Below are 27,168 nucleotides of genomic sequence, written 5' to 3' on the forward strand. Positions count from 1 at the left end.
TTGTCATATTGTAATCTACCTTTGGGCAGCGTGTGCTGGCCCCGCTACCCGAGCAGTCGGGAGGGGAATAGGGGGGGGGATAAAGGGGGGTATAAGTGGGGGGGTTACATCTACCCTTTTTCTTTCTACCTGTCCCTGTTCTGTATGTCTTGTTTTGTAATATTTGTTTTGTGCCCAGAACTCTGGGTCTTGGCGTTCATATCTGTTCTCTTATGTTTAGATAAGAACTGTACAGGTGTCTTTCATACCTATACACCATTCTTATGTGTGTTCAATAAAAAATATTTGAACGAAAATAATAATACAATGTGATTTTCTGGATTTTTGTTTTAGATTCCGTCTCTCACAGTTGAAGTGTACCTATGATACAAATTACAGACCTCTACATGCTTTGTAAGTAGGAAAACATGCAAAATCGGCTGTGTATCAAATACTTGTTCTCCCCACTGTATGTACTGCTTATGCATGCTCTATAAAGCCTTTATACAGTTGTTCCTTTTAAGTGGGAGCCACCTTATGCAAGTCTGCTGTAGCACAGGAAATGCTCGAATGAACATCTTCAAGTAACTGACTGCCAGGCTTGATGGCTGGTTTCGTGGCGAGATAGATAGATGGTGGCACTTCCCACTTCCCTCTCCAAGTCTGTGGTTTCCTCCCTGCCTTTGTGCTCCATAGACACGCAATGAAGACTGGACTCAGTAACCCAGCACGAAATCAACAGGGCAGTTTTTATTAGGCACCAAATGGAAGAAAACAGACTGAAACAGGACGGAACTACCCGGACTCCTATAAGCAGCGCTCATTTTTATTGTCTGTTGCAAATCTTTTTTTAAACGTTATGCCCCAAAGAATATGGCCCTGGCTCTAATGGCTTGGACAGAATGATAACAAATGAGAGGCTTTGTATCTGTGGCCTTAGCACATCAATTCCACACTGCTGCTTCAGAACAATGACATGAGTCTGACAGCCCCGGCCTAAAACCAAGAGCCAAGCATTCGTATCGATCTATCTGTATCTGTCCCTTCGTATAGGCATCCAAACTGATCAGAGACCAGTTTTTAGTTAACAGATGATAGTATTGATCACTCAGCACTTCTAGCCTGACAATGTTTGGACAGCTGGGGAAGTCTGTGTAGTTGTGTTGGTTGGGAATAAACAGCAGACAACAAGGATTTGGGAAGTGAATAGGCAGGCACGGGATCGAAGGATTCACGCATTCACGCACGCACACGCACATACACACACAGTGTCACTAATGCCACTAATGGCTGGTCGGAACTCAAGAGTAAGCAAGCCCGGAATACTGGAATGCAATATTTCCCCATGCTTATCCTGCTGCCTGTCATCAGAGAATTCCATAAGTCAAAATGTAAAATCAAAATGATTGGGCAGGGAGCCCTGCCTTGCCTAAGTAATAGTAGGAGAAACAATGAACCCAGACTACTGAAAAACAACAGACTGTTGCTGTGAAAGAGCAGTTTGGTCAGTGCTCTGGCCTCCTTGGATAATCTTAACAGGGCCCGGAGAAAGCTCACTAACCGCTAAAGCTACGGCTCAATTTCTCTTCCGACCGCTCGCATTTGAAGTGGAGAGCTCGACTGTTCCTGTTTCCTTACTTCCCCCCTCGTTCTTTCTCTCCCTCCACTTCAGAGGAATGTCAGATCACAGCTCCGCTATCTGCTGTGCCATGTGCTGCTGCTAACATGAAAGGCTAGGGAGCCGATGGGGAAACTAAGAGGAAGCTGATGCTACCGAATGGTAGTGCACATTATGGGGAGGAATCCTTTTTAAGTGGCATAGGGCTCAATCTTAAAGGAAAATTCCACCCAAAAACTATCTTTTGGTATTTGTTTGACTAGTCCATTGTTGATATAGTCCCAAAATGTTTTGCATGTCAGATACATGCTAAGATACTGTATCTCCCAGTCTCTCTCCCTACCGCTCTCTCTCTCTATAAATAGGCGGTGACCCGATCCTGTAGGTTCATGCTCTACAACATTCGGAGAGTACGACCCTGCCTTACACAGGAAGCGGCACAGGTCCTAATCCAGGCACTTGTCATCTCCCGTCTGGATTACTGCAACTCGCTGTTGGCTGGGCTCCCTGCCTGTGCCATTAAACCCCTACAACTCATCCAGAATGCCGCAGCCCGTCTGGTGTTCAACCTTCCCAAGTTCTCTCACGTCACCCCGCTTCTCCTCACACTCCACTGGCTTCCAGTTGAAGCTTGCATCTGCTACAAGACCATGGTGCTTGCCTACGGAGCTGTGAGGGGAACGGCACCTCCGTACCTTCAGGCTCTGATCAGTCCCTACACCCAAACGAGGGCATTGCGTTAATCCACCTCTGGCCTGCTGGCCCCCCTACATCTGCGGAAGCACAGTTCCCACTCAGCCCAGTCAAAACTGCTCGCTGCTCTGGCACCCCAATGGTGGAACAAGCTCCCTCACGATGCCAGGACAGCGGAGTCACTCACCACCTTCCGGAGACACTTGAAACCCCACATCTTTAAGGAATACCTGGGATAGAATAAAGTACTCCTTACCCCCCCAAAAAAAAAATAATAATTGTAAAGTGGTTATAAGGTGAATGCACCAATTTGTAAGTCGCTCTGGATAAGAGCGTCTGCTAAATGTAAATGTATATATACACAGTTGAAGTCGGAAGTTTACATACACCTTAGCCAAATACATTTAAACTCAGTTTTTCACAATTCCTGACATTTAATCCTAGTAAAAATTCCCCAGTTAGGGGATCACCACTTTATTTTAAGAATGAGAAATGTCAGAATAATAGTAGAGAGAATTATTTATTTCAGCTTTTATTTCTTTCGTCACATTCCCAGTGGGTCAGAAGTTTACAGAAAATCAATTAGTATTTGGTAGCATTGCCTTTAAATTGTTTAACTTGGGTCAAATGTTGCGGGTATCCTTCCACAATCTTCCCACAATAAGTTGGGTGAATTTTGGCCCATTCCTTTAACTTCCTGACTGATGTCTTGAGATGTTGCTTCAATATATCCACATCATTTTCCTTCCTCATGATGCCATCTATTTTGTGAAGTGCACCAGTCCCTCCTGCAGCAAAGCACCCCCACAGTATGATGCTGCCACCCCCGTTCTTCACGGTTGGGATGGTGTTCTTCGGCTTGCAAGCCACACCCTTTTTCCTCCAAACATAACAATGGTCATTATGGCCAAACAGTTCTATTTTTGTTTCATCAGACCAGAGGACATTTCTCCAAAAAGTACGATCTTTGTCCCCATGTGCAGTTGCAAACCGTAGTCTGTCATATTTATGGTGGTTTTGGAGCAGTGGCTTTTTCCTTGCTGAGCGGCCTTTCAGGTTATGTCGATATAGGACTCGTTTTACTGTGGATATAGATACTTTTGTACCAGTTTCCTCCAGCATCTTCACAAGGTCCTTTGCTGTTGTTCTGGGATTGATTTGCACTTTTCGCACCAAAGTACGTTAATCTCTAGGAGACAGAACGCGTCTCCTTCCTGAGCGGTATGATAGCTACGTGGTCCCATGGTGTTTATACTTGCGTACTATTGTTTGTACAGATGAACGTGGTACCTTCAGGCGTTTGGAAATTGCTCCCAAGGATGAATCAGACTTGTGGAGGTCTACAATTGGTCTTGGCTGATTTCTTTTGATTTTCCCATGATGTCAAGCAAAGCCATGACATCATTTTCTGGAAATTTCCAAGCTGTTTTAAAGGTACAGTTAACTTCATGTTTGTAAACTTCTATCACAATTCCAGTGGGTCAAAGTGAATTATAAGTGAAATAATCTGTCTGTAAACAATTGTTGGAAAAATTACTTGTGTCATGCACAAAGTAGATGTCCTAAACGACTTACCAAAACTATAGTTTGTTAACAAGAAATGTGTGGAGTGGTTGAAAAACAAGTTTTAATGACCTAAGTGTATGTAAACTTCCGACTTCAACTGTATGTATGCATGTATGTATGCATGCATGCATGCATGCATGCATGCATGCATGTATGTATGTATGTATGTATGTTATGTATGTATGTATGTATGTACAGTGGGGAAAAAAAGTATTTAGTCAGCCACCAATTGTGCAAGTTCTCCCACTTAAAAAGATGAGAGAGGCCTGTAATTTTCATCATAGGTACACGTCAACTATGACAGACAAATTGAGAAAAAAAAATCCTGAAAATCACATTGTAGGATTTTGAATGAATTTATTAGCAAATTATGGTGGAAAATAAGTATTTGGTCACCTACAAACAAGCAAGATTTCTGGCTCTCACAGACCTGTAACTTCTTCTTTAAGAGGCTCCTCTATCCTCCACTCGTTACCTGTATTAATGGCACCTGTTTGAACTTGTTATCAGTATAAAATACACCTGTCCACAACCTCAAACAGTCACACTCCAAACTCCACTATGGCCAAGACCAAAGAGCTGTCAAAGGACACCAGAAACAAAATTGTAGACCTGCACCAGGCTGGGAAGACTGAATCTGCAATAGGTAAGCAGCTTGGTTTGAAGAAATCAACTGTGGGAGCAATTATTAGGAAATGGAAGACATACAAGACCACTGATAATCTCCCTCGATCTGGGGTTCCACGCAAGATCTCACCCCGTGGGAGTCAAAATGATCACAAGAATGGTGAGCAAAAATCCCAGAACCACACGGGGGGCCTAGTGAATGACCTGCAGAGAGCTGGGACCAAAGTAACAAAGCCTACTATCAGTAACACACTACGCCGCCAGGGACTCAAATCCTGCAGTGCCAGATGTGTCCCCCTGCTTAAGCCAGTACATGTCCAGGCCCGTCTGAAGTTTGCCAGAGTGCATTTGGATGATCCAGAAGAGGATTGGGAGAATGTCATATGGTCAGATGAAAACAAAATATAACTTTTTGGTAAAAACTCAACTCATCGTGTTTGGAGGACAAAGAATGCTGAGTTGCATCCAAAGAACACCATACCTACTTTGAAGCATGGGGGTGGAAACATCATGCTTTGGGGCTGTTTTTCTGCAAAGGGACCAGGACGACTGATCCGTGTAAAGGAAAGAATGAATGGGGCCATGTATCGTGAGATTTTGAGTGAAAACCTCCTTCCATCAGCAAAAGGCATTGAAGATGAAACGTGGCTGGGTCTTTCAGCATGACAATGATCCCAAACACACCGCCCGGGCAACGAAGGAGTGGCTTCGTAGAAGCATTTCAAGGTCCTGGAGTGGCCTAGCCAGTCTCCAGATCTCGACCCCATAGAAAATCTTTGGAGGGAGTTGAAAGTCCGTGTTGCCCAGCGACAGCCCCAAAACATCACTGCTCTAGAGGAGATCTGCATGGAGGAATGGGCCAAAATACCAGCAACAGTGTGTGAAAACCTTGTGAAGACTTACAGAAAACATTTGACCTGTGTCATTGCCAACAAAGGGTATATAGAAAGTATTGAGAAACTTTTGTTATTGACCAAATACTTATTTTCCACCATAATTTGCAAATAAATTCATAAAAAATCCTACAATGTGATTTTCTGGATTTCTTTTTCTAATTTTGTCTGTCATAGTTGACGTGTACCTATGATGAAAATTACAGACCTCTCTCATCTTTTTAAGTGGGAGAACTTGCACAATTGGTGGCTGACTAAATACTTTTTTTCCCCACTGTACATACATACAGTGGGGGAAAAAAGTATTTAGTCAGCCACCAATTGTGCAAGTCCTCCCACTTAAAAAGATGAGAGAGGCCTGTAATTTTCATCATAGGTACACGTCAACTATGACAGACAAAATGAGGAAAAAAAATCCAGAAAATCACATTGTAGGATCTTTAATGAATTTATTTGCAAATTATGGTGGAAAATAAGTATTTGGTCAATAACAAAAGTTTCTCAATACTTTGTTATATACCCTTTGTTGGCAATGACACAGGTCAAACGTTTTCTGTAAGTCTTCACAAGGTTTTCACACACTGTTGCTGGTATTTTGGCCCATTCCTCCATGCAGATCTCCTCTAGAGCAGTGATGTTTTGGGACTGTCGCTGGGCAACACGGACTTTCAACTCCCTCCAAAGATTTTCTATGGGGTTGAGATCTGGAGACTGGCTAGCCACTCCAGGACCTTGAAATACTTCTTACGAAGCCACTCCTTCGTTGCCCGGCAGTGTGTTTGGGATCATTGTCATGCTGAAAGACCCAGCCATGTTTCATCTTCAATGCCCTTGCTGATGGAAGGAGGTTTTCACTCAAAATCTCACGATACATGGCCCCATTCATTCTTTCCTTTACACGGATCAGTCATCCTGGTCCCTTTGCAGAAAAAACAGCCCCAAAGCATGATGTTTCCACCCCATGCTTCACAGTAGGTATGGTGTTCTTTGGATGCAACTCAGCATTCTTTGTCCTCCAAACACGACGAGTTGAGTTTTTACCAAAAAGTTATATTTTGTTTTCATCTGACCATATGACATTCTCCCAATCCTCTTCTGGATCATCCAAATGCACTCTAGCAAACTTCAGACGGGCCTGGACATGTACTGGCTTAAGCAGGGGGGACACGCCTGGCACTGCAGGATTTGAGTCCCTGGCAGCGTAGTGTGTTACTGATGGTAGGCTTTGTTACTTTGGTCCCAGCTCTCTGCAGGTCATTCACTAGGTCCCCCCGTGTGGTTCTGGGATTTTTGCTCACCGTTCTTGTGATCATTTTGACCCCACGGGGTGAGATCTTGCGTGGAGCCCCAGATCGAGGGAGATTATCAGTGGTCTTGTATGTCTTCCATTTCCTAATAATTGCTCCCACAGTTGATTTCTTCAAACCAAGCTGCTTACCTATTGCAAATTCAATCTTCCCAGCCTGGTGCAGGTCTACAATTTTGTTTCTGGTGTCCTTTGACAGCTCTTTGGTCTTGGCCATAGTGGAGTTTGGAGTGTGACTGTTTGAGGTTGTGGACAGGTGTCTTTTATACTGATAACAAGTTCAAACAGGTGCCATTAATACAGGTAACGAGTGGAGGACAGAGGAGCCTCTTAAAGAAGAAGTTACAGGTCTGTGAGAGCCAGAAATCTTGCTTGTTTGTAGGTGACCAAATACTTATTTTCCACCATAATTTGCAAATAAATACATTAAAAATCCTACAATGTGATTTTCTGGATTCTTTTTTCTCAATTTGTCTGTCATAGTTGACGTGTACCTATGATGAAAATTACAGGCCTCTCTCATCTTTTTAAGTGGGAGAACTTGCACAATTGGTGGCTGACTAAATACTTTTTTTCCCCACTGTATGTATGTATGTATGTATGTATGTATGTATGTATGTATGTATGTATGTATGTATGTATGTATGTATGTATGTATGTATGTATGTATGTATGTATGTATGTATGTATATATATATATATATATATATATATATATATATATATATATATATATATATATTATATAAACCCATCTCTCTCCCTCTCCCCCTGTCTCTCTTTCTATGGCAAGATGGCGCCGACAGATCGGGCAGCTCTGCTTCTAGCTCCCAAGCAACTTTGCAGTATTTTGTTTTTTTTGTGTGTTATTTCTTACATTACTAGCCCAGAATTGTTTTTGTGTTATTACATACAGCCAGAAATAACTTTTGGATATCAGAGCGGTTGCAACTCACCAGGATTACGACCAGGAATACGACTTTCCCGAATTGGATCCTTTGTTCGTACCCCCCAGGGCAATTGAACTGATTCCAGAGGCTGATCCAAAACACCGCCAGCGGAGAAGAGGTATTTGGAGTGGACTTCTAGTCCGACTAGAAGCATTGCCGGCAGTGTATCAAGCATTAGTAACACACTACGCCGTCATGGATTAAAATCCTGCAGCGCACGCAATGTCCCCCTGCTCAAGCCAGCGCATGTCCAGGCCCGTCTGAAGTTTGCCAATGATCATCTGGATGATCCAGAGGAGGAATGGGAGAAGGTCATGTGGTCTGATGAGACAGAAATAGAGATTTTTGGTCTAAACGCCACTCGCCATGTTTGGAGGAAGAAGGATGAGCACAACCCCAAGAACACCATCCCAACCGTGAAGCATGGAGGTGGAAACATCATTCTTTGGGGATGCTTTTCTGCAAAGGGGACAGGACGACTGCACCGTATTGAGGGGAGGATGGATGGGGCCATGTATCGCAAGATCTTGGCCAACAACCTCCTTCCCTCAGTAAGAGCATTGAAGATGGGTCATGGCTGGGTCTTCCAGCATGACAACGACCCGTAACACACAGCCAGGGCAACTAAGGAGTGGCTCCGTAAGAAGCATCTCAAGGTCCTGGAGTGGCCTAGCCAGTCTCCAGACCTGAACCCAATAGAAAATCTTTGAAGGGAGCTGAAAGTCCGTATTGCCCAGCGACAGCCCCGAAACCTGAAGGATCTGGAGAAGGTCTGTATGGAGGAGTGGGCCAAAATCCCTGCTGCAGTGTGTGCAAACCTGGTCAAGACCTACAGGAAACGTATGATCTCTAATTGCAAACACAGGTTTCTGTACCAAATATTAAGTTCTGCTTTTCTGATGTATCAAATACTTATGTCATGCAATAAAATGCAAATTAATTACTTAAAAATCATACAATGTGATTTTCTGGATTTTTGTTTTAGATTCCGTCTCTCACAGTTGAAGTGTACCTATGATAAAAATTACAGACCTCTACATGCTTTGTAAGTAGGAAAACCTGCAAAATCGGCAGTGTATCAAATACTTGTTCTCCCCACTGTATATACAGTTGAAGTCGGAAGTTTACATACACTTAGGTTGGAGTCATTAAAACTCGTTTTTTAAACCACTCCACAAATTTCTTGTTAACAAACTATAGTTTTGGCAAGTCGGTTAGTACATCTACTTTGTAAATGACACAAGTAATTTTTCCAACAATTGTTTACAGACAGATTATTTCACTTATAATTCATTGTATCACAATTCCAGTGGGTCAGAAGTTTACATACACTAAGTTGACTGTGCCTTTAAACAGCTTGGAAAATTCCAGAAAATGATGTCATGGCTTTACAAGCTTCTGATAGGCTAATTGACATCATCTGAGTCAATTGGAGGTGTACCTGTGGATGTATTTCAAGGCCTACCTTCAAACTCAGTGCCTCTTTGCTTGACATCATGGGAAAATTAAAAGAAATCAGCCAAGACCTCAGAAAAAAAATTGTAGACCTCCACAAGTCTGGTTCATCCTTGGGAGCAATTTCCAAACGCCTGAAGGTACCACGTTCATCTGTACAAACAATAGTACGCAAGTATAAACACCATGGGAACACGCAGCCGTCATACCGCTCAGGAAGGAGACGCGTTCTGTCTCCTAGAGATGAACGTACTTTGGTGCGAAAAGTGCAAATCAATCCCAGAACAACAGCAAAGGACCTTGTAAAGATGCTGGAGGAAACTGGTACAAAAGTATCTACAGTGAGGGAAAAAAGTATTTGATCCCCTGCTGATTTTGTACGTTTGTCCACTGACAAAGACATGATCAGTCTATACTTTTAATGGTAGGTTTATTTGAACAGTGAGAGACAAAATAACAACAAAAACATCCAGAAAAACGCATGTCAAAAATGTTATAAATTTATTTGCATTTTAATGAGGGAAATAAGTATTTGACCCCTCTGCAAAACATGACTTAGTACTTGGTGGCAAAACCCTTGTTGGCAATCACAGAGGTCAGACGTTTCTTGTGGTTGGCCACAAGGTTTGCATACATCTCAGGAGGGATTTTGTTCCACTCCTCTTTGCAGATCTTCTCCAAGTCATTAAGGTTTCGAGGCTGACGTTTGGCAACTCGAACCTTCAGCTCCCTCCACAGATTATCTATGGGATTAAGGTCTGGAGACTGGCTAGGCCACTCCAGGACCTTAATGTGCTTCTTCTTGAGCCACTCCTTTGTTGCCTTGGCCGTGTGTTTTGGGTCATTGTCATGCTGGAATACCCATTCACGACCCATTTTCAATGCCCTGGCTGAGAGAAGGAGGTTCTCACCCAAGATTTGATGGTACATGGCCCCGTCCATCGTCCCTTTGATGCGGTGAAGTTGTCCTGTCCCCTTAGCAGAAAAACACCCCCAAAGCATAATGTTTCCACCTCCATGTTTGACGGTGGGGATGGTGTTCTTGGGGTCATAGGCAGCATTCCTCCTCCTCCAAACACGGCGAGTTGAGTTGATGCTAAAGAGCTCGATTTTGGTCTCATCTGACCACAACACTTTCATCCAGTTCTCCTCTGAATCATTCAGATGTTCATTGGCAAACTTCAGACAGCCCTGTATATGTGCTTTCTTGAGCAGGGGGACCTTGCGGGCGCTGCAGGATTTCAGTCCTTCACGGCGTAATGTGTTTCCAATTGTTTTCTTGGTGACTATGGTCCCAGCTGCCTTGAGATCATTTACAAGATCCTCCCGTGTAGTTCTGGACTGATTCCTCACCGTTCTCATGATCATTGCAACTCCACGAGGTGAGATCTTGCATGGAGCCCCAGGCCGAGAGAGATTGACAGTTATTTTGTGTTTCTTCCATTTGCGAATAATCGCACCAACTGTTGTCACCTTCTTACCAAGCTGCTTGGCGATGGTCTTGTAGCCCATTCCAGCCTTGTGTAGGTCTACAATCTTGTCCCTGACATCCTTGGAGAGCTCTTTGGTCTTGGCCATGGTGGAGAGTTTGGAATCTGATTGATTGATTGCTTCTGTGGACAGGTGTCTTTTATACAGGTAACAAACTGAGATTAGGAGCACTCCCTTTAAGAGTGTGCTCCTAATCTCAGCTCGTTACCTGTATAAAAGACACCTGGGAGCCAGAAATCTTTCTGATTGAGAGGGGGTCAAATACTTATTTCCCTCATTAAAATGCAAATCAATTTCAAAAAATTTTGACATGCGTTTTTCTGGATTTCTTTGTTGTTATTCTGTCTCTCACTGTTCAAATAAACCTACCATTAAAATTATTGACTGATCATTTCTTTGTCAGTGGGCAAACTTACAAAATCAGCAGGGGATCAAATACTTTTTTCCCTCACTGTATATCCACAGTAAAACGAGTCCTATATCGACATAATCTGAAAGGCCGCTCAGCAAGGAAGAAGCCACTGCTCCAAAACCGCCATAAAAAAGCCAGACTACAGTTTGCAACTGCACATGGCGACAAAGATCGTACTTTTTGGAGAAATGTCCTCTGGTCTGATTAAACAAAAATAGAACTGTTTGCCATAATGACCATCGTTATGTTTGGAGGAAAAAGGGTGTGGCTTGAAAGCCAAAGAACACCATCCCAACCGTGAAGCATGGGGGTGGCAGCATCATGCTGTGGGGGTCCTTTGCTGCAGGTGGGACTGGTGCACTTCACAAAATAGATGGCATCATGAGGAAGGAAGATTATGTGGATATATTGAAGCAACATCTCAAGACATCAGTCAGGAAGTTAAAGCTTGGTCGCAAATGGGTCTTCCAAATGGACAATGACCCCAAGCATACTTCCAAAGTTGTGCCAAAATGGCTTAAGGACAACAAAGTCAAGGTATTGGAGTGGCCATCACAAAGCCCTGACCTCAATCCTATAGAAAATCTGTGGGCATAACTGAAACTGAGTTTAAATGTATTTGGCTAAGGTGTATGTAAACTTCCGACTTGAACTGTATATTTATATACAGTACCAGTCAAAACTTTGGACACACCTACTCATTCTAAGGATTTTCTTAATTTTTACTATTTTCTACATTGTAGAATAATAGTGAAGCCATCAAAACTATGAAATAACACATATGGAATCATGTATTAACCAAAAAAGTGTTTAACAAATCAAAATATAATTTGTATTTGAGATTCTTCAAATAGCCACTCTTTGCCTTGATGACATTTTTGCACTCTTGGCATTCTCTCAACCAGCTTCACCTGAAATGCTTTTCCGACAGTCTTGAAGGAGTTCCCGCATATGCTGAGCACTTGTTGGCTGCTTTTGCTTCACTCTGCAGTCTGATTCATCCCAAACCATCTCAATTGAGTTTAGGTCGGGGGATTGTGGAGGCCAGGTCATCTGATGCAGCATTCCATCACTCTCCTTGGTAAAATAGCCATTACACAGCCTGGAGGTGTGTAGGGTCATTGTCCTGTTGTAAAACAAATAATAGTCCCGCTAAGCCCAAACCAGATGGGATGGAGTATCGCTGCAGAATGATGTGGTAGCCATGCTGGTTAAGTGTGCTTTGAATTCTAAATAAATCACAGCCAGTGTCACCAGCAAAGCACCCCCACACCTCCTCCTCCATGCTTTACGGTGGGAAATACACATGCGGAGATCATCCGTTCACCCACACCGCGTCTCACAAAGACACGGCTGTTGGAACCAAAAATCTCAAATTTGGACACATTTCCAACGGTCTAATGTCCATTGCTCGTGTTTCTTGGCCCAAGCAAGTATCTTCTTCTTCTTGGTGTCTTTTAGTAGTGGTTTCTTTGCAGCAATTCGACCATGAAGGCCTGATTCACACAGTCTCCTCTGAACAGTTGATGTTGAGATGTGACTGTTACTTGAACTCTGTAAAGCATTTATTTGTGCTGCAATTTCTGAGGCTGGTAACTCTAAATGAATTTATCCTCTGCAGCAGAGGTAACTCTGGGTCTTACATTCCTGTGGCGGTCCTCATGAGAGCCAGTTTCATCATGGCGCTTGATGGTTTTTGCGACTGCGCTTGAAGACACTCAAAGTTCTTGACATTTTCCGACATTTTCCGTATTGATTGACCTTCATGTCTTAAAGTAATGATGGACTGTCGTTTCTCTTTGCTTATTTGAGCTGTTCTTGCCATAATATGGACTTGGTCTTTTACCAAATAGGGCTAGCTTCTGTATACCCCCCTACCTTGTCACAACACAACTGATTGGCTCAAATGCATTAAGAAGGAAAGAAATTCCACAAATTAACTTTTAAGAAGGCACACCTGTTAATTGGAATGCATTCCATGTGACTTCCTCATGAAGCTGGTTGAGAGAATGCCAAGAGTGTGCAAAGCTGTCATCAAGGCAAAGGGTGGCTATTTGAAGAATCTAAAATATATTTTGATTTGTTTAACACTTTTTTGGTTACAACATGATTCCATATGTGTTATTTCATAGTTTTGATGTCTTCACTATTATTCTACAATGTAAAAAATAGTAAAAATGAAGAAAAACCCTTGAATGAGTAGGTGTGTCCAAACTTTTGACTGGATATATATATATATATATATATATATATATATATATATATATATATATATATATATATACACACACACACACACACACACACACACACACACACACACACACACAGTATATGGCCAAAAGCATGTGGACACTGCTTCAAATTTGTGGATTTGGCTATTTCAGTCACACCCGTTGCTGACAGGTGTATAAAATTGAGCACACAGCAATGCAATCTCCATAGACAAACATTGGCAGTACAATGGCCTGTACTGAAGAGCTCAGTGACTTTCAAAGTGGCACCGTCATAGGATACAAATTTCTGCCCTGCTAGAGCTGTCCCGGTCAACTGTAAGTGCTGTTATTGTGAAGTGGAAACGTCTAAGAGCAACAACGGCTCAGCTGCAAAGTGGTAGACCACACAAGCTCACAGAACGGGACTGGCGAGTGCTGAAGCGCGTGGCGCGTAAAATCGTCTGTCCTCAGTTGCGACACTCACTACCAAGTTCCAAACTGCCTCTAGAAGCAACGTCAGCACAATAACTGTTCGTCGGGAGCTTCATGACATAGGTTTCCATGGCCGAGCATCCGCACACAAGCCTAAGATCACCACGCGCAACGGCAAGCGTCGGCTGGAGTGGTGTAAAGCTTGCCGCCATTGGACTCTGGAGCAGTGGAAACGCGTTCTCTGGAGTGATGAATTACGCTTCACCATCTGGCAGTCCGACAGACAAATCTGGGTTTGGCGGTTGCCAGGAGAACGCTACCTGCCACAATGCATTGTGCCAACTGTAAAGTTTGGTGGAGGAGGAATAATGGTCTGGGGCGTTTTTTCATGGTTCGGGCTAGGCCCCTTAGTTCCAGTGAAGGGAAATCTTGACGCTACAGCATACAATGACATTCTATACGATTCTGTGCTTCCAACTTTGTGGCAACAGTTTGGGGAAGCTATACATCTTGAGAACTTGATTGGTGACGTGCAAAACATTTTGGGACTATATCAACAATGGACTAATGAAACAAATACTAATTGATTGTTTTTGGGTGGATTTTTCTTTTAAGGGCGGGAAGAAGCCAAAACTGTCTCATCCCTGGCAGAAATTGGTTGAGTCAACATAGATTCTTTGTGTCTTTCAACAAACATTTGAATGTATGTTTCCTTGTGTCAACGTGGCTAGTTGATTGAATTTGCAATGAGTCATAACCTTTCACTGGTTGAGTCATTGTAGGCCAATTTTCAATTTGGTATTTTTTTGTGTAGTAGGACTACCAACAAAATATCTGTGAACTGAGGAACAACATAGTCAATTTTACTACAGTGAGTCCAACTTTATAGCGTTGAACGGCTGGTGCTCTATTGCTCTACTGTAGTGGCTTTAAGGGGAGTTCACGCCCTGGTTTCACATTGCACACAAATATTAGCTTAGCTGGCTAGCACTCTGGTGTCGGAACAGCTGCAGAAAGAAACACATGCTACAGCAGGGGTTATAAACCTCAGCTAATCCACACTGGACCAGACTATTTTCCTGACACACACACACACACACACACACACACACACACACACACACACACACACCTCCACATTCTAAAGCACAACAAAGATCCTGTAAGTGCTTGCCATAGTTCTGTGATAGTTTTCGGAAAAGAGAGCATGTGCTTCTGATTTGGGGTGAGGCCTTTTTGGTAATTCCTCCAATAACAATATGAAGCTGGGCCTCTTTCACTTGGACACACATGCATATACGCCCCAAAAGCTGACCTGAAAAAAATACACAAGCGATTGTCCACTGTGGCTCAGAGGGTAAAACAATAGATGGTATAACAACAACAACTACATAATATGTTGACATTTCTGTTGACCAAGGACCAGATTCTGAAATATTCACCACAAAAACAGGCCACAAATAACAAAATGTCAAAAGCATTATCATTCAATAATGAATGTGTATCGAATGCTAACTAGGTTAACGTCAGGAGGGCGAATGCTCTGACCATGATCCATTCCACACATTAAAAGGGGCCTGAGGCGATGACATCAGAAACTCGCAATTTAATCAAACCCGTGGGGTTCAGTTATCTGCTTTCAAGCCAGTAGTAGGCCTTCGGAGAGCACAGGATGAAAAACGAGCACAGTCGAGGTCCGTAAGCGCTCCCTTTCCAATTGCAATTAATTCCTACCATAGTAGTTTTAAATATTGAAGAGGATTCGGAGCGAGACAGAGAGACTTGACTCTTTTTTAACTAGCACTGACTTTGCTGATAGCTACCTTCATTTAGGAAAATGTACTTACTATGACTAGGATATGTGGTTGTCCCACCTAGCTATCTTAAGATGAATGTACTAACTAAGTCACTCTGAATAGGAGCGTCTGCTAAATGACTAAAATGTAAATGGAGAGCGAGAGAGAGAGAGATCAGCACCAGCTGAATGAAGACATCAAATCAACTGACAGGGGATAAGGAACCAGGAACTTTAAATCAGGGATTTGCACTAAGTGCCAGATCAAGTAATAGAAGAGGTTTTTCTTTGGTGACAAAAGTGCCATGCTTCATTACTGAACTAAGTGGATTCTGTATGTTGATGTGTTTTAAGCATTAAAATTGAAGGGAAAATGATTAAAGCTAAAGGGCATTGGCTCCAAAGTTCAACCACTTTTTGGGGCAATGCTTTACAAAGACCTCCTTGCAGGGTAACTCATGGGCTGTGTCTCAAATGGCACCCTATTCCCTAGTAGGGCCCTGCTAAAAAGTAGTGCACTATATAGGGTATAGGGTGCCATTTGGGATCACCCCTGCTGTTTGCAGGGTAAATGTAAGGGTATAACTTTAGCCTTTAACCAATAAGCAAGTATGCAACAGTGGGTTGGTTTTGATTTGCACCTTACAAAGGATGTACCATATTCAACTCAGTTAATACCTTACCACCATTAGTTGTGAAACTTATTCAATTTCCATAGGTAGCCATTGAGAATCACTGGATGTTGTACTATACATTAGCCAATATAGGCTTTTCATCGTTTCCAATATTAAATAGGTCACTCCCTATCCTACAGGACATTCAATCATGTCAACCCCATCCCTTTTAAACCAAGCTACCCATTTTACATTTACATTTTAGTCATTTAGCAGACGCTCTTATCCAGAGCGACTTACAGTTAGTGAGTGCATACATTTTCATACTGGCCCCCCGTGGGAAACGAACCCACAACCCTGGCGTTGCAAGCGCCATGCTCTACCAACTGAGCTACAGGGGACCCCACTCCATCAGGAATAAATGGGCCCTGCACCAATTAAACACCAATAAAACAGCATGAATAATAGAGGCGCTATTGGCTGGCTAACCTCATTCCAGAGCACACGTTTAATTACTGTGTCCATCTATTCCTGGGTGGGTTATTAATCTCTACCTTCTGAGGAGAAACCGGGATCGGGTTGTGTGTGTGAGTGGCATATCAGAGACAGTGTTTTTTATTTTTTATAATGTGTGTGTCTGTGTGTATGTATTAGGGCTGGGTGATATCAAATTAATTAGATTCATTCAAATGTATGTTTTAGCGCAATGCTTCAAATGCCTGTATCGCGAGAATCAAGGTTTTTATATTTTTCAGTTTTTATGAGCGTTCTGTCTTTTTGGTCTCGTCTCCTTCGCTCCTTCTATGCCGTGTGCACCTTCCCGTTCGCTATTTCAGCCACACATATTGCTAACAGGTGTATAAAATCGACCATACAGCCATGCAATCTCCATAGACAAACATTGGCAGTAGAATGGCCTTACTGAAAAGCTCAGTGACTCGTGAATACTGTATATCGTGAATCACCCATAACTTCGAAAAAGATAGAGATATGATTTTTAGGTAACATCTCCCAGCCTTAATGTGTATGTGTCCGATGCACATGTACGCGTACGTGCATGTGGAGGTCCCTGACCTCCCATCTGATCTAGAATGGGCTACCCTTTCTGTTCCCTTTGACTGAGATGAAAGGGTGGATTGGACTGATTTTTGTGACAGAAGACAAGCAGAGCTCTTCCTTTTAAACATACAGACGTTTCAAATGTCTGGAATGTCCTTTTATGGATGAACAGATACTAGTCCACCCACAGATGGAGGAATCAGGGATGGGTGAAGATGCACCTAGACTCTGATCTTGGGTCAGTTTTGCATTTTTCCCACTAATGGTTAATGTTAGGATTGGGGGAGGGGAAGTTCATCCTAGATCTGTCCCTATGGGAAACTTCACCACGAAGGTTACAACTAACAGTTTCTATATGAGAAAAGGCTAAATTGATTCCTATATTGGTCCAAACTCAAATGGCCACCTCTTCATATAAATATCAATGCAGTAATAATATACCTACTCATGCTATAATCTGTGTCAGTTACTACCACATCTATTATGTTTTTTGATTTGACACAAAAATGACGATGTACTAGTACAATGCTTACATTCACCAATGCTTGCACATATACAAGTTTGGACACACCTACTCATTCAAGGGTTTTTCTTTATTTTTACTATTTTTTTACACTGTAGAATAATAGTGAAGACATCAAAACTATGAAACAAAACATATGGAATCATGTAGTAACCAAAAAAGTGTTAAACAAATCAAAATATATTTGAGATTCTTCAAATAGCCACCCTTTGCCTTGATGACAGCTTTGCACACTCTTGGCATTCTCTCAATCAGCTTCATGAGATAGTAAAGCATTTCAATTAACAGGTGTGCCTTGTTAAAAGTTCATTTGTGGATGTCTTTCCTTCTTTCTTTCCTGTTGTGACAAGGTAGGGTGGGTATACAGAAGCTAGCCCTATTTGGTAAAAGACCAAGTCCATATTATGGCAAGAACAGCTCAAATAAGCAAAGAGAAACGACAGTCCATCATTACTTTAAGACATGAAGGTCAGTCAATCTGGAAAATGTCAAGAACTTTGAAAGTTTCTTCAAATGCAGTCGCAAAAACCATCAAGCACTATGATGAAACTGGCTCTCATGAGGACCGCCACAGGAATGGAAGACCCAGAGTTACCTCTGCTGCAGAGGATACGTTCATTAGCGTTACCAGCCTCAGAAATTGCAGCCCAAATAAATACTTCAGAGTACAAGTCACAGACACATCTCAACATCAACTGTTCAGAGGAGACTATGTGAATCTGGACTTCATGGACGAATTGCTGCAAAGAAACCACTACTAAAGGACACCAATAAGAAGAAGAGACCTGCTTGGGCCAAGAAACACAAGCAATGGACATTAGACTGGTGGAAATGTGTCCTCTGGTCTGGAGTCCAAATTGGAGATTTTTGGTTCCAACCACCGCGTCTTTGTGAGACGCTGTGTGGGTGAACGAATTATCTCCGCTTGTGTAGTTCCCACCGTAAAGCATGGCGGAGGAGGTGTTATGGTGTGGTGCTTTGCTGGTGACACTGTCTGTGATTTATTTAGAATTCAAGGCACACTTAACCAGCATGGCTACCACAGCATTCTGCAGCGATACGCCATCCCATCTGGTTTGGGCTTAGTGGGACTATCATTTGTTTTTCAACAGGACAATGACCCAACACACCTCCAGGCTGTGTAAGGGCTATTTTACCAAGAAGGAGAGTGCTGCATCAGATGACCTGGCCTCCACAATCACCCGACCTCAACCCAATTGAGATGGTTTGGGATGAGTCGGACGGCAGAGTGAAGGAAAAGCAGCCAACAAGTGCTGTTCGAAAAGCATTCCAGGTGAAACTGGTTGAGAGAATGCCAAGAGTGTGCAAAGCTGTCATCAAGGCAAAGGGTGACTATTTGAAGAATCTAAAATATAAAATATATTTTGATTTGTTGAACACTTTTTTGGTTACTACATGATTGTGTTATTTCATAGTTTTGATGTCTTCACTAAATAAAGAAAAACCCTTGAATGAGTAAGTGTGTCCAAACTTTTGACTGGTACTGTTCAGTTCAAATAAAGTGTTGTCAAAGATTGTTCCATCAAATCAAATGTTGAGTGAATAGGCCTAAGCCTACTGTAAGTAGGTTGGACCAAAAAACTATGCTAAGTAGCCTATTTGTATTTGTATTTATTAGGGATCCCCATTAGCTGCTGCCTCTTCCTGGGGTCCAAACATATTAAAGCACTTCCATTACATATAAAACAAAATATAAAACAGTACATCATATGACATTATTACACCACTACCTATCTACAATACAAAATGTTTAATACCACCATACCACAATATCACAATGCGTGCGTATGCATGTGTCTATACCCTTGTGTGTGTCTCTTCACAGTCCCCGTTGTTCAATAAGGTGTATTTTTACCTGTTTAAAAAAAAAAGTGATTCTACTGCTTGCATCAGTTACCATAATTCCTAATTTTGCTCTCTGTCGCTCTTTTTTTGTATGGCCATTAGAGAAATGTTTGCTTCAAGATGGGGGCAATTTAAAAAAACGAAAAAGTAGATTGTGCTGATTTATTGGCACATTGAACCATATCGCTGGCTTTAGTTAAACTCAGTGGATAGTGCTAAAACAATGACATAATTTCTGAATTCTGCCATTTTTACGCAAGTTGGCCATTAGGTTGAGATCTGGTGACAGACACACACCCTATGCTCCTTTGAGACACCTCTATCAAAGTCACTGAGATCTCTTCTTCTAGCCATCGTAGCCATAATAATGGGCAATGGGTATTTTTATACATGACCCTAAGCATGATGGGATGTTAATTGCTTAATTAACTCAGGGACCACACCTGTGTGGAAGCACATCCTTTCAATATACTTTGTATCCCTCATTTCCTCAAGTGTTTCCTTTATTTTGGCAGTTCCCTGTAGATTCCCGAGGCAGTTTCATTGACTGGCAAACAGATTTTCTAGCTACATATCAAGTCTGTTTTGCCATGCAGCTCTGGAATGTAGGCTATGGGTGGATATAATTCATAACAAACGGTTTAGCTCGGTGAAAATAACTCCATGTAGCCTAGAATAACGGTTATCGTCTTCAAATAACGGGAAAGTGTCCCTGTGAAAGTCAAAAGGGGACTATGCCAGGCAAACCCTTTCTATGGAGAGCAAAACAATAATACAAGTAGGTTATAACTTGTCCAACAAGCTAGTAATGTAGCCTATGCAATTGCATATTCTTTTGTCTAGAAAACGGTTGTTCAGTCTGCGTATAGCCTAACCTTCTGTGGGATTAAGATAGCTTTATCGTCATGTTGTTCTTTGTCGTACATTCTTAAAATAAACATAAACAAAGCAGACTACGAGGGCAGACTGATTTAAAAAGGTAAATGTAAATGATAAATCCCGAGCAATTGACTGTCTAGTCCGAGTGACCTACACCAACAACAAACTCAACCAAATGTCATTCAATTATGGATGTGTGAGGTTGTTGCTACAGACCATGGAACAGACTTCAAAATGTAGCCTAGCTATCTTGTAACAACCACTCCGAATTGGAAACATTATTACAGACGTCCACTCACAAAGAAAAAGTATTACATATGTGCTGGGCAATGTAAGTAGCTTAGCCTACCTTGGAACACAACTTGGAGAAGAACGGTCTATTTCCCATGTTGCAAAAAGGTTCATAGGCACGGGCATGGGACCATCCGACCCACCCGAATTCGAACCCATGCCTCCTGCTCCAACCACGGCTCCGGGAGCAGTGGGCATAGGTGCCGGGGGTGGTCCACCGATCCCGCTGCCGCTGCCTGGATTCAGGAAAGCGGCCCGCACTCCTCCTCTCTCTACGGCCGCCGCCATCATCGCCTCTCCCGGGGTAGCAGCAGGCTATCAGGCTGTGATGCTCGCTCGCGTAGGCACCCTCCGCTATATCACAGAAACTTCTCAATGTAGCAGGCAGCTCAAGGCTAGCATATCGAGATAGTGCTGAAACAGAGGCATTCGAACACAAATCTGGGCGGGGCGTTATTCAGCACGCACACACAAAAACGAGGCACGGTTCTACTATTGAACGCTAGGGGCGCCCACAGACCATCTGATTTTTCAAAGGGGCTAGTCATTGGTTGATTGTAAATAAAAAATCAGAGCTGAATATTATTGGATTATCATAACATTAATTCATTTTAATTAACCACAATGATAATCCAATAGCTAGTAGACAATTATTGGTCTATGCATAATTATTGATTGGACACTTTGACCATAGTAAGACACGTTATATATTATATAGGCTAATGATACTTTATATCAGTGATCATTCATTCATATTTTTTTTTCTGCAACAACCAATGATGTATTCCTTAATATAAAATCCTTCTCCTCTACTAGCCTATAATCCATTACTGAGACGGAAATTGTGATATATGGTGATATAAAACTTTTCATTAGAAGCAAGTCATTTTAAAATGTAATTTTATAGATATAAAAAATCCACTGTGTCGCTTGCACATTCCATCAACAGTTGGAGAAAAGATGCTTCTGTTACACTTCATTTGAAGGTCTGCTTGTAATCTGTTTATTACATAGTTTATTTTGTGTGTGCTTAAATTAGGTTGGTTTTTTTGGGACTATTCCATTGGTTCCATTGTACTGGGCAAACTAAATTACTTGACATGTAGGCCTATTTGACCCAGGTCTGATCCCCAGCTGTAATTTCTGTCAATAGTTTTGCTGGTGAGCAGGCTGAGCACTGACTAGGACAGGGCTTGACTTGGTCCCAATTTAGTTACCCATAAGGAGCACCCACACCTTGTTTAGTATGATGTAGTGCCCTCCAGTGGCAATCAAAGATACATTGACTGCTGCTACTACTGTATTTATATGTGATTATAGCTTGAATAGGGACATTGCATGCATATCTTCTCTTCTGCTCATATCTGACATTAACAGGAGTAAAGCATTCTAGTGTAGTTATAATGCACTGTAAGACGGGTCATACGCATGTATATGACCCCCGCAGAATGTCTTATTACCCTCTTATAATGATCCTGACTAAAATAATTTGAGTCAGTTGAACATGTGCTACACAGAGAGACATATTATAAGCCTTGTGATAAGACATTAAAATTACAAGGGCTCACATATGGTTATAAAGTAATAAAGCATTAAACCTGTTGGCTTTACGTCAAGTGTTACTGCAGTTCTCAAAGGAAATCATATTTCTAAACCAAATATACTGGGTAGACAAGTGCACCAGCTCAGACAGGTCACCATCACTAATTGAATGAGAGGCAACAACTGCCATCACCCTTTAGGTGGTGTAACATTTTCTGGCCTATGCAGACAAAGAATCGATTATCTCTTCCTCTGAGCGAGTGAGCCCAGGGCTGCGTTCAGTACGTTTTCACGTTCTGGAACGTTCAATTGAACGGAAACGGTGCTATACCAAAGATTGTCTATTATATTGACAAGATAGTCGATTGACCGCTCTAACAATGGACATGCATGTCCTCAAAGATGGAAGGCAGGCGGGAGGAAGCGCAGATACGCGTGTGAACAACAGGCCATAGAGATAGATAGAGAACTCATCTTTGTAGTTATGCTATTATAGCGTCTGTGACAGAATGGGAGGTGCCATACAGGCTATCTCCATTTTAAAGTATTCCGTTTTCTTCTTCTTCATTGGCTGATTGCTCCCAACTCATAGGAATCCCCATCCAGTTGACTACTATTGAAACCCTCAATGGCATGGTCCATGAGTCCTCTATCTCTATGACAACAAGCACAACTCCAAATTGAAAGCTGTTTTTTTTCTCAGTTGCTGAGATGCCACGTGCGTTTACTTATATCAGAATTTGTAACAACCTAACCATTACGAAACTTCTATTAGATCAAATAAGCCTCACATAGCAAATTAGCAATTACATTTTTTGTTGACCAAATTTGACACTCTCTCATTGACCTCCATACAAAAATCATTCATTTCGTGGGCTTATTTTTCGTGGACAGATTTAGAGTAAAACCTCTCACTTCGCCTCTTCCTCTCTGGATGTACTGAACGACCAGTTGAAAAACTGGGAGGGGTTGGGTTGTGGGTTGGGTAACGCTGTTAGCATGGCCACTGCTAAATACGTCATTGCTTCAAACCTCACCTTGCCACACCCGACCAAACGGAACCAAACGTACCTCAAAGTCTGTTCAAGAACGTACAAGAGCATTTTGGGGCAACGTGTCGTTCAGTACAAACCATTCCGCCATGTAGCAAACATTCATGCGAACTGAACCCACCTCAGCTTGGGAGACGGCAAATGTACTGTCTATTGAGTCCAGCCATTGTGGTTTCATCTCGCTGTGATATTCTCAGCCAGATTTAAAGCTCTCAACATGAAAAAATAATAATGAAATAATTTAATAGAACTGAATGAAGACCCCTTTCTCTTGGTCACAGATGGACAAAATCACTTCGTGCTTAAAGCTGAAGTTGTAACAAGTCTGCACACATTTGAATGGTGTCTCTACGCCGCTCAGTGGACGTTTAGGAGAAAATTCTCTGTTGACAGTTAAATTAAATAGTGCCAATATTATACTGTCACTAAGTATGATCATATTTATTTTACAATTATAAGAAATGTAAATCTTATAGTAAGTCATCTATAATTTGATTGTAACTATATTTAGAAAGCATTTCAGTCATTTGAAAACCTATTGCCCCACTAGGGAAAAAATAATATAGGATTTGTGATATTTACAGTGGGGAAAAAAAGTATTTAGTCAGCCACCAATTGTGCATGTTCTCCCACTTAAAAAGATGAGAGAGGCCTGTAATTTTCATCATAGGTACACGTCAACTATGACAGACAAATTGGGATTTTTTTTCTCCAGAAAATCACATTGTAGGATTTTTTATGAATTTATTTGCATATTATGGTGGAAAATAAGTATTTGGTCACCTACAAACAAGCAAGATTTCTGGCTCTCACAGACCTGTAACTTCTTCTTTAAGAGGCTCCTCTGTCCTCCACTCGTTACCTGTATTAATGGCACCTGTTTGAACTTGTTATCAGTATAAAAGACACCTGTCCACAACCTCAAACAGTCACACTCCAAACTCCACTATGGCCAAGACCAAAGAGCTGTCAAAGGACACCAGAAACAAAATTGTAGACCTGCACCAGGCTGGGAAGACTGAATCTGCAATAGGTAAGCAGCTTGGTTTGAAGAAATCAACTGTGTGGAGCCCCAGATCTCCCTCGATCTGGGGCTCCACGCAAGATCTCACCCTGTGGGGTCAAAATGATCACAAGAACGGTGAGCAAAAATCCCAGAACCACACAGGGGGACCTAGTGAATGACCTGCAGAGAGCTGGGACCAAAGTAACAAAGCCTACCATCAGTAACACACTACGCCGCCAGGGAGTCAAATCCTGCAGTGCCAGACGTGTCCCCCTGCTTAAGCCAGTACATGTCCAGGCCCGTCTGAAGTTTGCTAGAGTGCATTTGGATGATCCAGAAGAGGATTGGGAGAATGTCATATGGTCAGATGAAACCAAAATAGAACTTTTTGGTCAAAACTCAACTCGTCGTGTTTGGAGGACAAAGAATGCTGAGTTGCATCCAAAGAACACCATACCTACTGTGATGCATGGGGGTGGAAACATCATGCTTTGGGGCTGTTTTTCTGCAAAGGGACCAGGACGACTGATCGTATAAAGGAAAGAATGAATGGGGCCATGTATCGTGAGATTTTGAGTGAAAACCTCCTTCCATCAGCAAGGGCATTGAAGATGAAACGTGGCTGGGTCTTTCAGCATGACAATGATCCCAAACACACCGCCCGGGCAACGAAGGAGTGGCTTCGTAAGAATCATTTCAAGGTCCTGGAGTGGCCTAGCCAGTCTCTAGATCGCAACCCCATAGAAAATCTTTGGAGGGAGTTGAAAGTCTGTGTTGCCCAGCGACAGCCCCAAAACATCACTGCTCTAGAGGAGATCTGCATGGAGGAATGGGCCAAAATACCAGCAACAGTGTGTGAAAACCTTGTGAAGACTTACAGAAAACGTTTGACCTGTGTCATTGCCAACAAAGGGTATATAACAAAGTATTGAGAAACTTTTGTTATTGACCAAATACTTATTTGTGTGACTGTTTGAGGTTGTGGACAGGTGTCTTTTATACTGATAACAAGTTCAAACAGGTGCCATTAATACAGGTAACGAGTGGAGGACAGAGGAGCCTCTTAAAGAAGAAGTTACAGGTCTGTGAGAGCCAGAAATCTTGCTTATTTGTAGGTGACCAAATACTTATTTTCCACCATAATTTGCAAATAAATTCATTAAAAATCCTACAATGTGATTTTCTGGAGAAAAAAAATCTCAATTTGTCTGTCATAGTTGACGTGTACCTATGATGAAAATTACAGGCCTCTCTCATCTTTTTAAGTGGGAAACATGCACAATTGGTGGCTGACTAAATACTTTTTTTCCCCACTGTATGCCCAAAACAATTGGGAAATTATATTATTTTATACTAATACAATTGGTCAGATAAATATATTTTGTTTAACAAGTAATGCAAACATTTCTCAAAAAGGTAGGGGTCAAAATTATTGACACGTATTGACACAACATTTTTGACCTTTCAATACCTAACCTGGATAATGACACTGAGCCTTTTTCTAAAATGTTTTATGAGTTGGAGAACATATTGGGAGGGTCCAGTGACAGCTAAATAGACCCATAACGTCAAAGACCCACCACCATATTTTACAGTAGGTATGGGGTTATTTTCTGCTTGCGCATTCTCATTTCGACGCCAAACCCACCACTGGTGTGGGTGGCCACAGAGCTCTATTTTCATGTCATCTGACCAAAGCACCGGTTCCAATCCAAGTGCCAATGCCGTTTAGCAAACTCCAGGCATTTACATTTGTTGGATGACATGAAAATAGAGCTCTTTGGCCACGCACTGCAGTGGTGGGTTTGGCATTGAAATGAGAATGCATAAGCAGAAAAGAACCCCATACCTACTGTAAAATATAGTGGTGGATCTTTAATGTTATGGGTCTATTTTGCTTCCACTGGTCCTGGGGCCGTTGTTAAGGTCATCATGAACTTTACCCAGTACCAGGACATTTTAGCCAAAAACCTGGTTGCGTCTGCCAGGAGGCTGAACCTTGACCACAAGTGGATCTCCCAGCAAGACAATAACCCCAAGCAAGCACACATCAAAATCCACAAAGAAATGGTTAATTGGCCACAAAATGAACATTTTACAATGGCTAGCTCAGTCTCTACGGACTTGAAACCCATTGAAAACCTATGGTTTGTATTGAAGAGGGCAGTCCATAAGCACAGACGAAGGATATCAAGGATCTGGAAGGATTCTGTATGGAGGAATGCTCTAAGATCCCTCCCAATGTGTTCTCAAACTCAATAAACATTTTACAAAGAGGCTCAGAGACGTTATCCTCGCAAGGTGAGGTCTTGAAAGGTATTGAAAACAGTGGTGTCAATCATGTTTACCCTGAGTGGCGCAGTGGTCTAAGGCACTGCATCGCAGTGCTAGCTGTGCCACTAAAGATCCTGGTTTGAATTCAGACTCTGTCGTAGCCGACTCCGACCGGGAGACCCATGGGGTGGCGCACAATTGGCCCAGTGTTGTCCAGGGTGTTGGAGGGAATGGCCGGCAGGGATGTAGCTCAGTTGGTAGAGCATGGCGTTTGCAACGCCAGGGTTGTGGGTTCAATTCCCACGGGGGGCCAGTATGAATTATTATTATTTTTTATAATGTATGCACTCACTAACTGTAAGTCGCTCTGGATAAGAGCGTCTGCTAAATGACTAAAAATGTAGATTGTTTTGTATTACTTGTTAAACAAAATCTCTTTCTCTGAGCAATTGTATTAGTATAAAATAATATAATTAATTGCTTTTGGGTGCATACAATATAGCTCAGTATTTGAATTATTTATTTTATACAGTCATTTCTGCTAATCTTTATCAAGGTTGTCAGTCATTTCGGGCCCCAATGTACCTCCATAATATCAATTCCCATAATTAAAGCACATGCCTGTATCA

The 27,168-nt window shown here is 42.1% G+C and overlaps 1 protein-coding gene across 2 annotated transcripts in view; it reads right to left on the bottom strand.

Moving 5' to 3' along the window:
- LOC121572371 (phosphofurin acidic cluster sorting protein 2) overlaps nucleotides 1–21,077 on the bottom strand; it is a 101,579-nt gene extending 80,502 nt beyond the window's left edge. For both annotated transcript variants that reach the window (XM_045211693.1, XM_045211692.1), the window contains exon 1: nucleotides 20,724–21,077. In XM_045211693.1, coding sequence (XP_045067628.1) covers nucleotides 20,724–20,956 — 233 coding nt within the window. In that variant the 5' untranslated portion in view covers nucleotides 20,957–21,077. The remainder of the gene's footprint in view (nucleotides 1–20,723) is intronic.
- Between the last annotated feature and the right edge of the window lie 6,091 nt (nucleotides 21,078–27,168).

The sequence above is a fragment of the Coregonus clupeaformis genome, chromosome 38 (assembly GCF_020615455.1).
Source record: "Coregonus clupeaformis isolate EN_2021a chromosome 38, ASM2061545v1, whole genome shotgun sequence".
NCBI classification, from domain to species: Eukaryota; Metazoa; Chordata; class Actinopteri; order Salmoniformes; family Salmonidae; genus Coregonus; species Coregonus clupeaformis.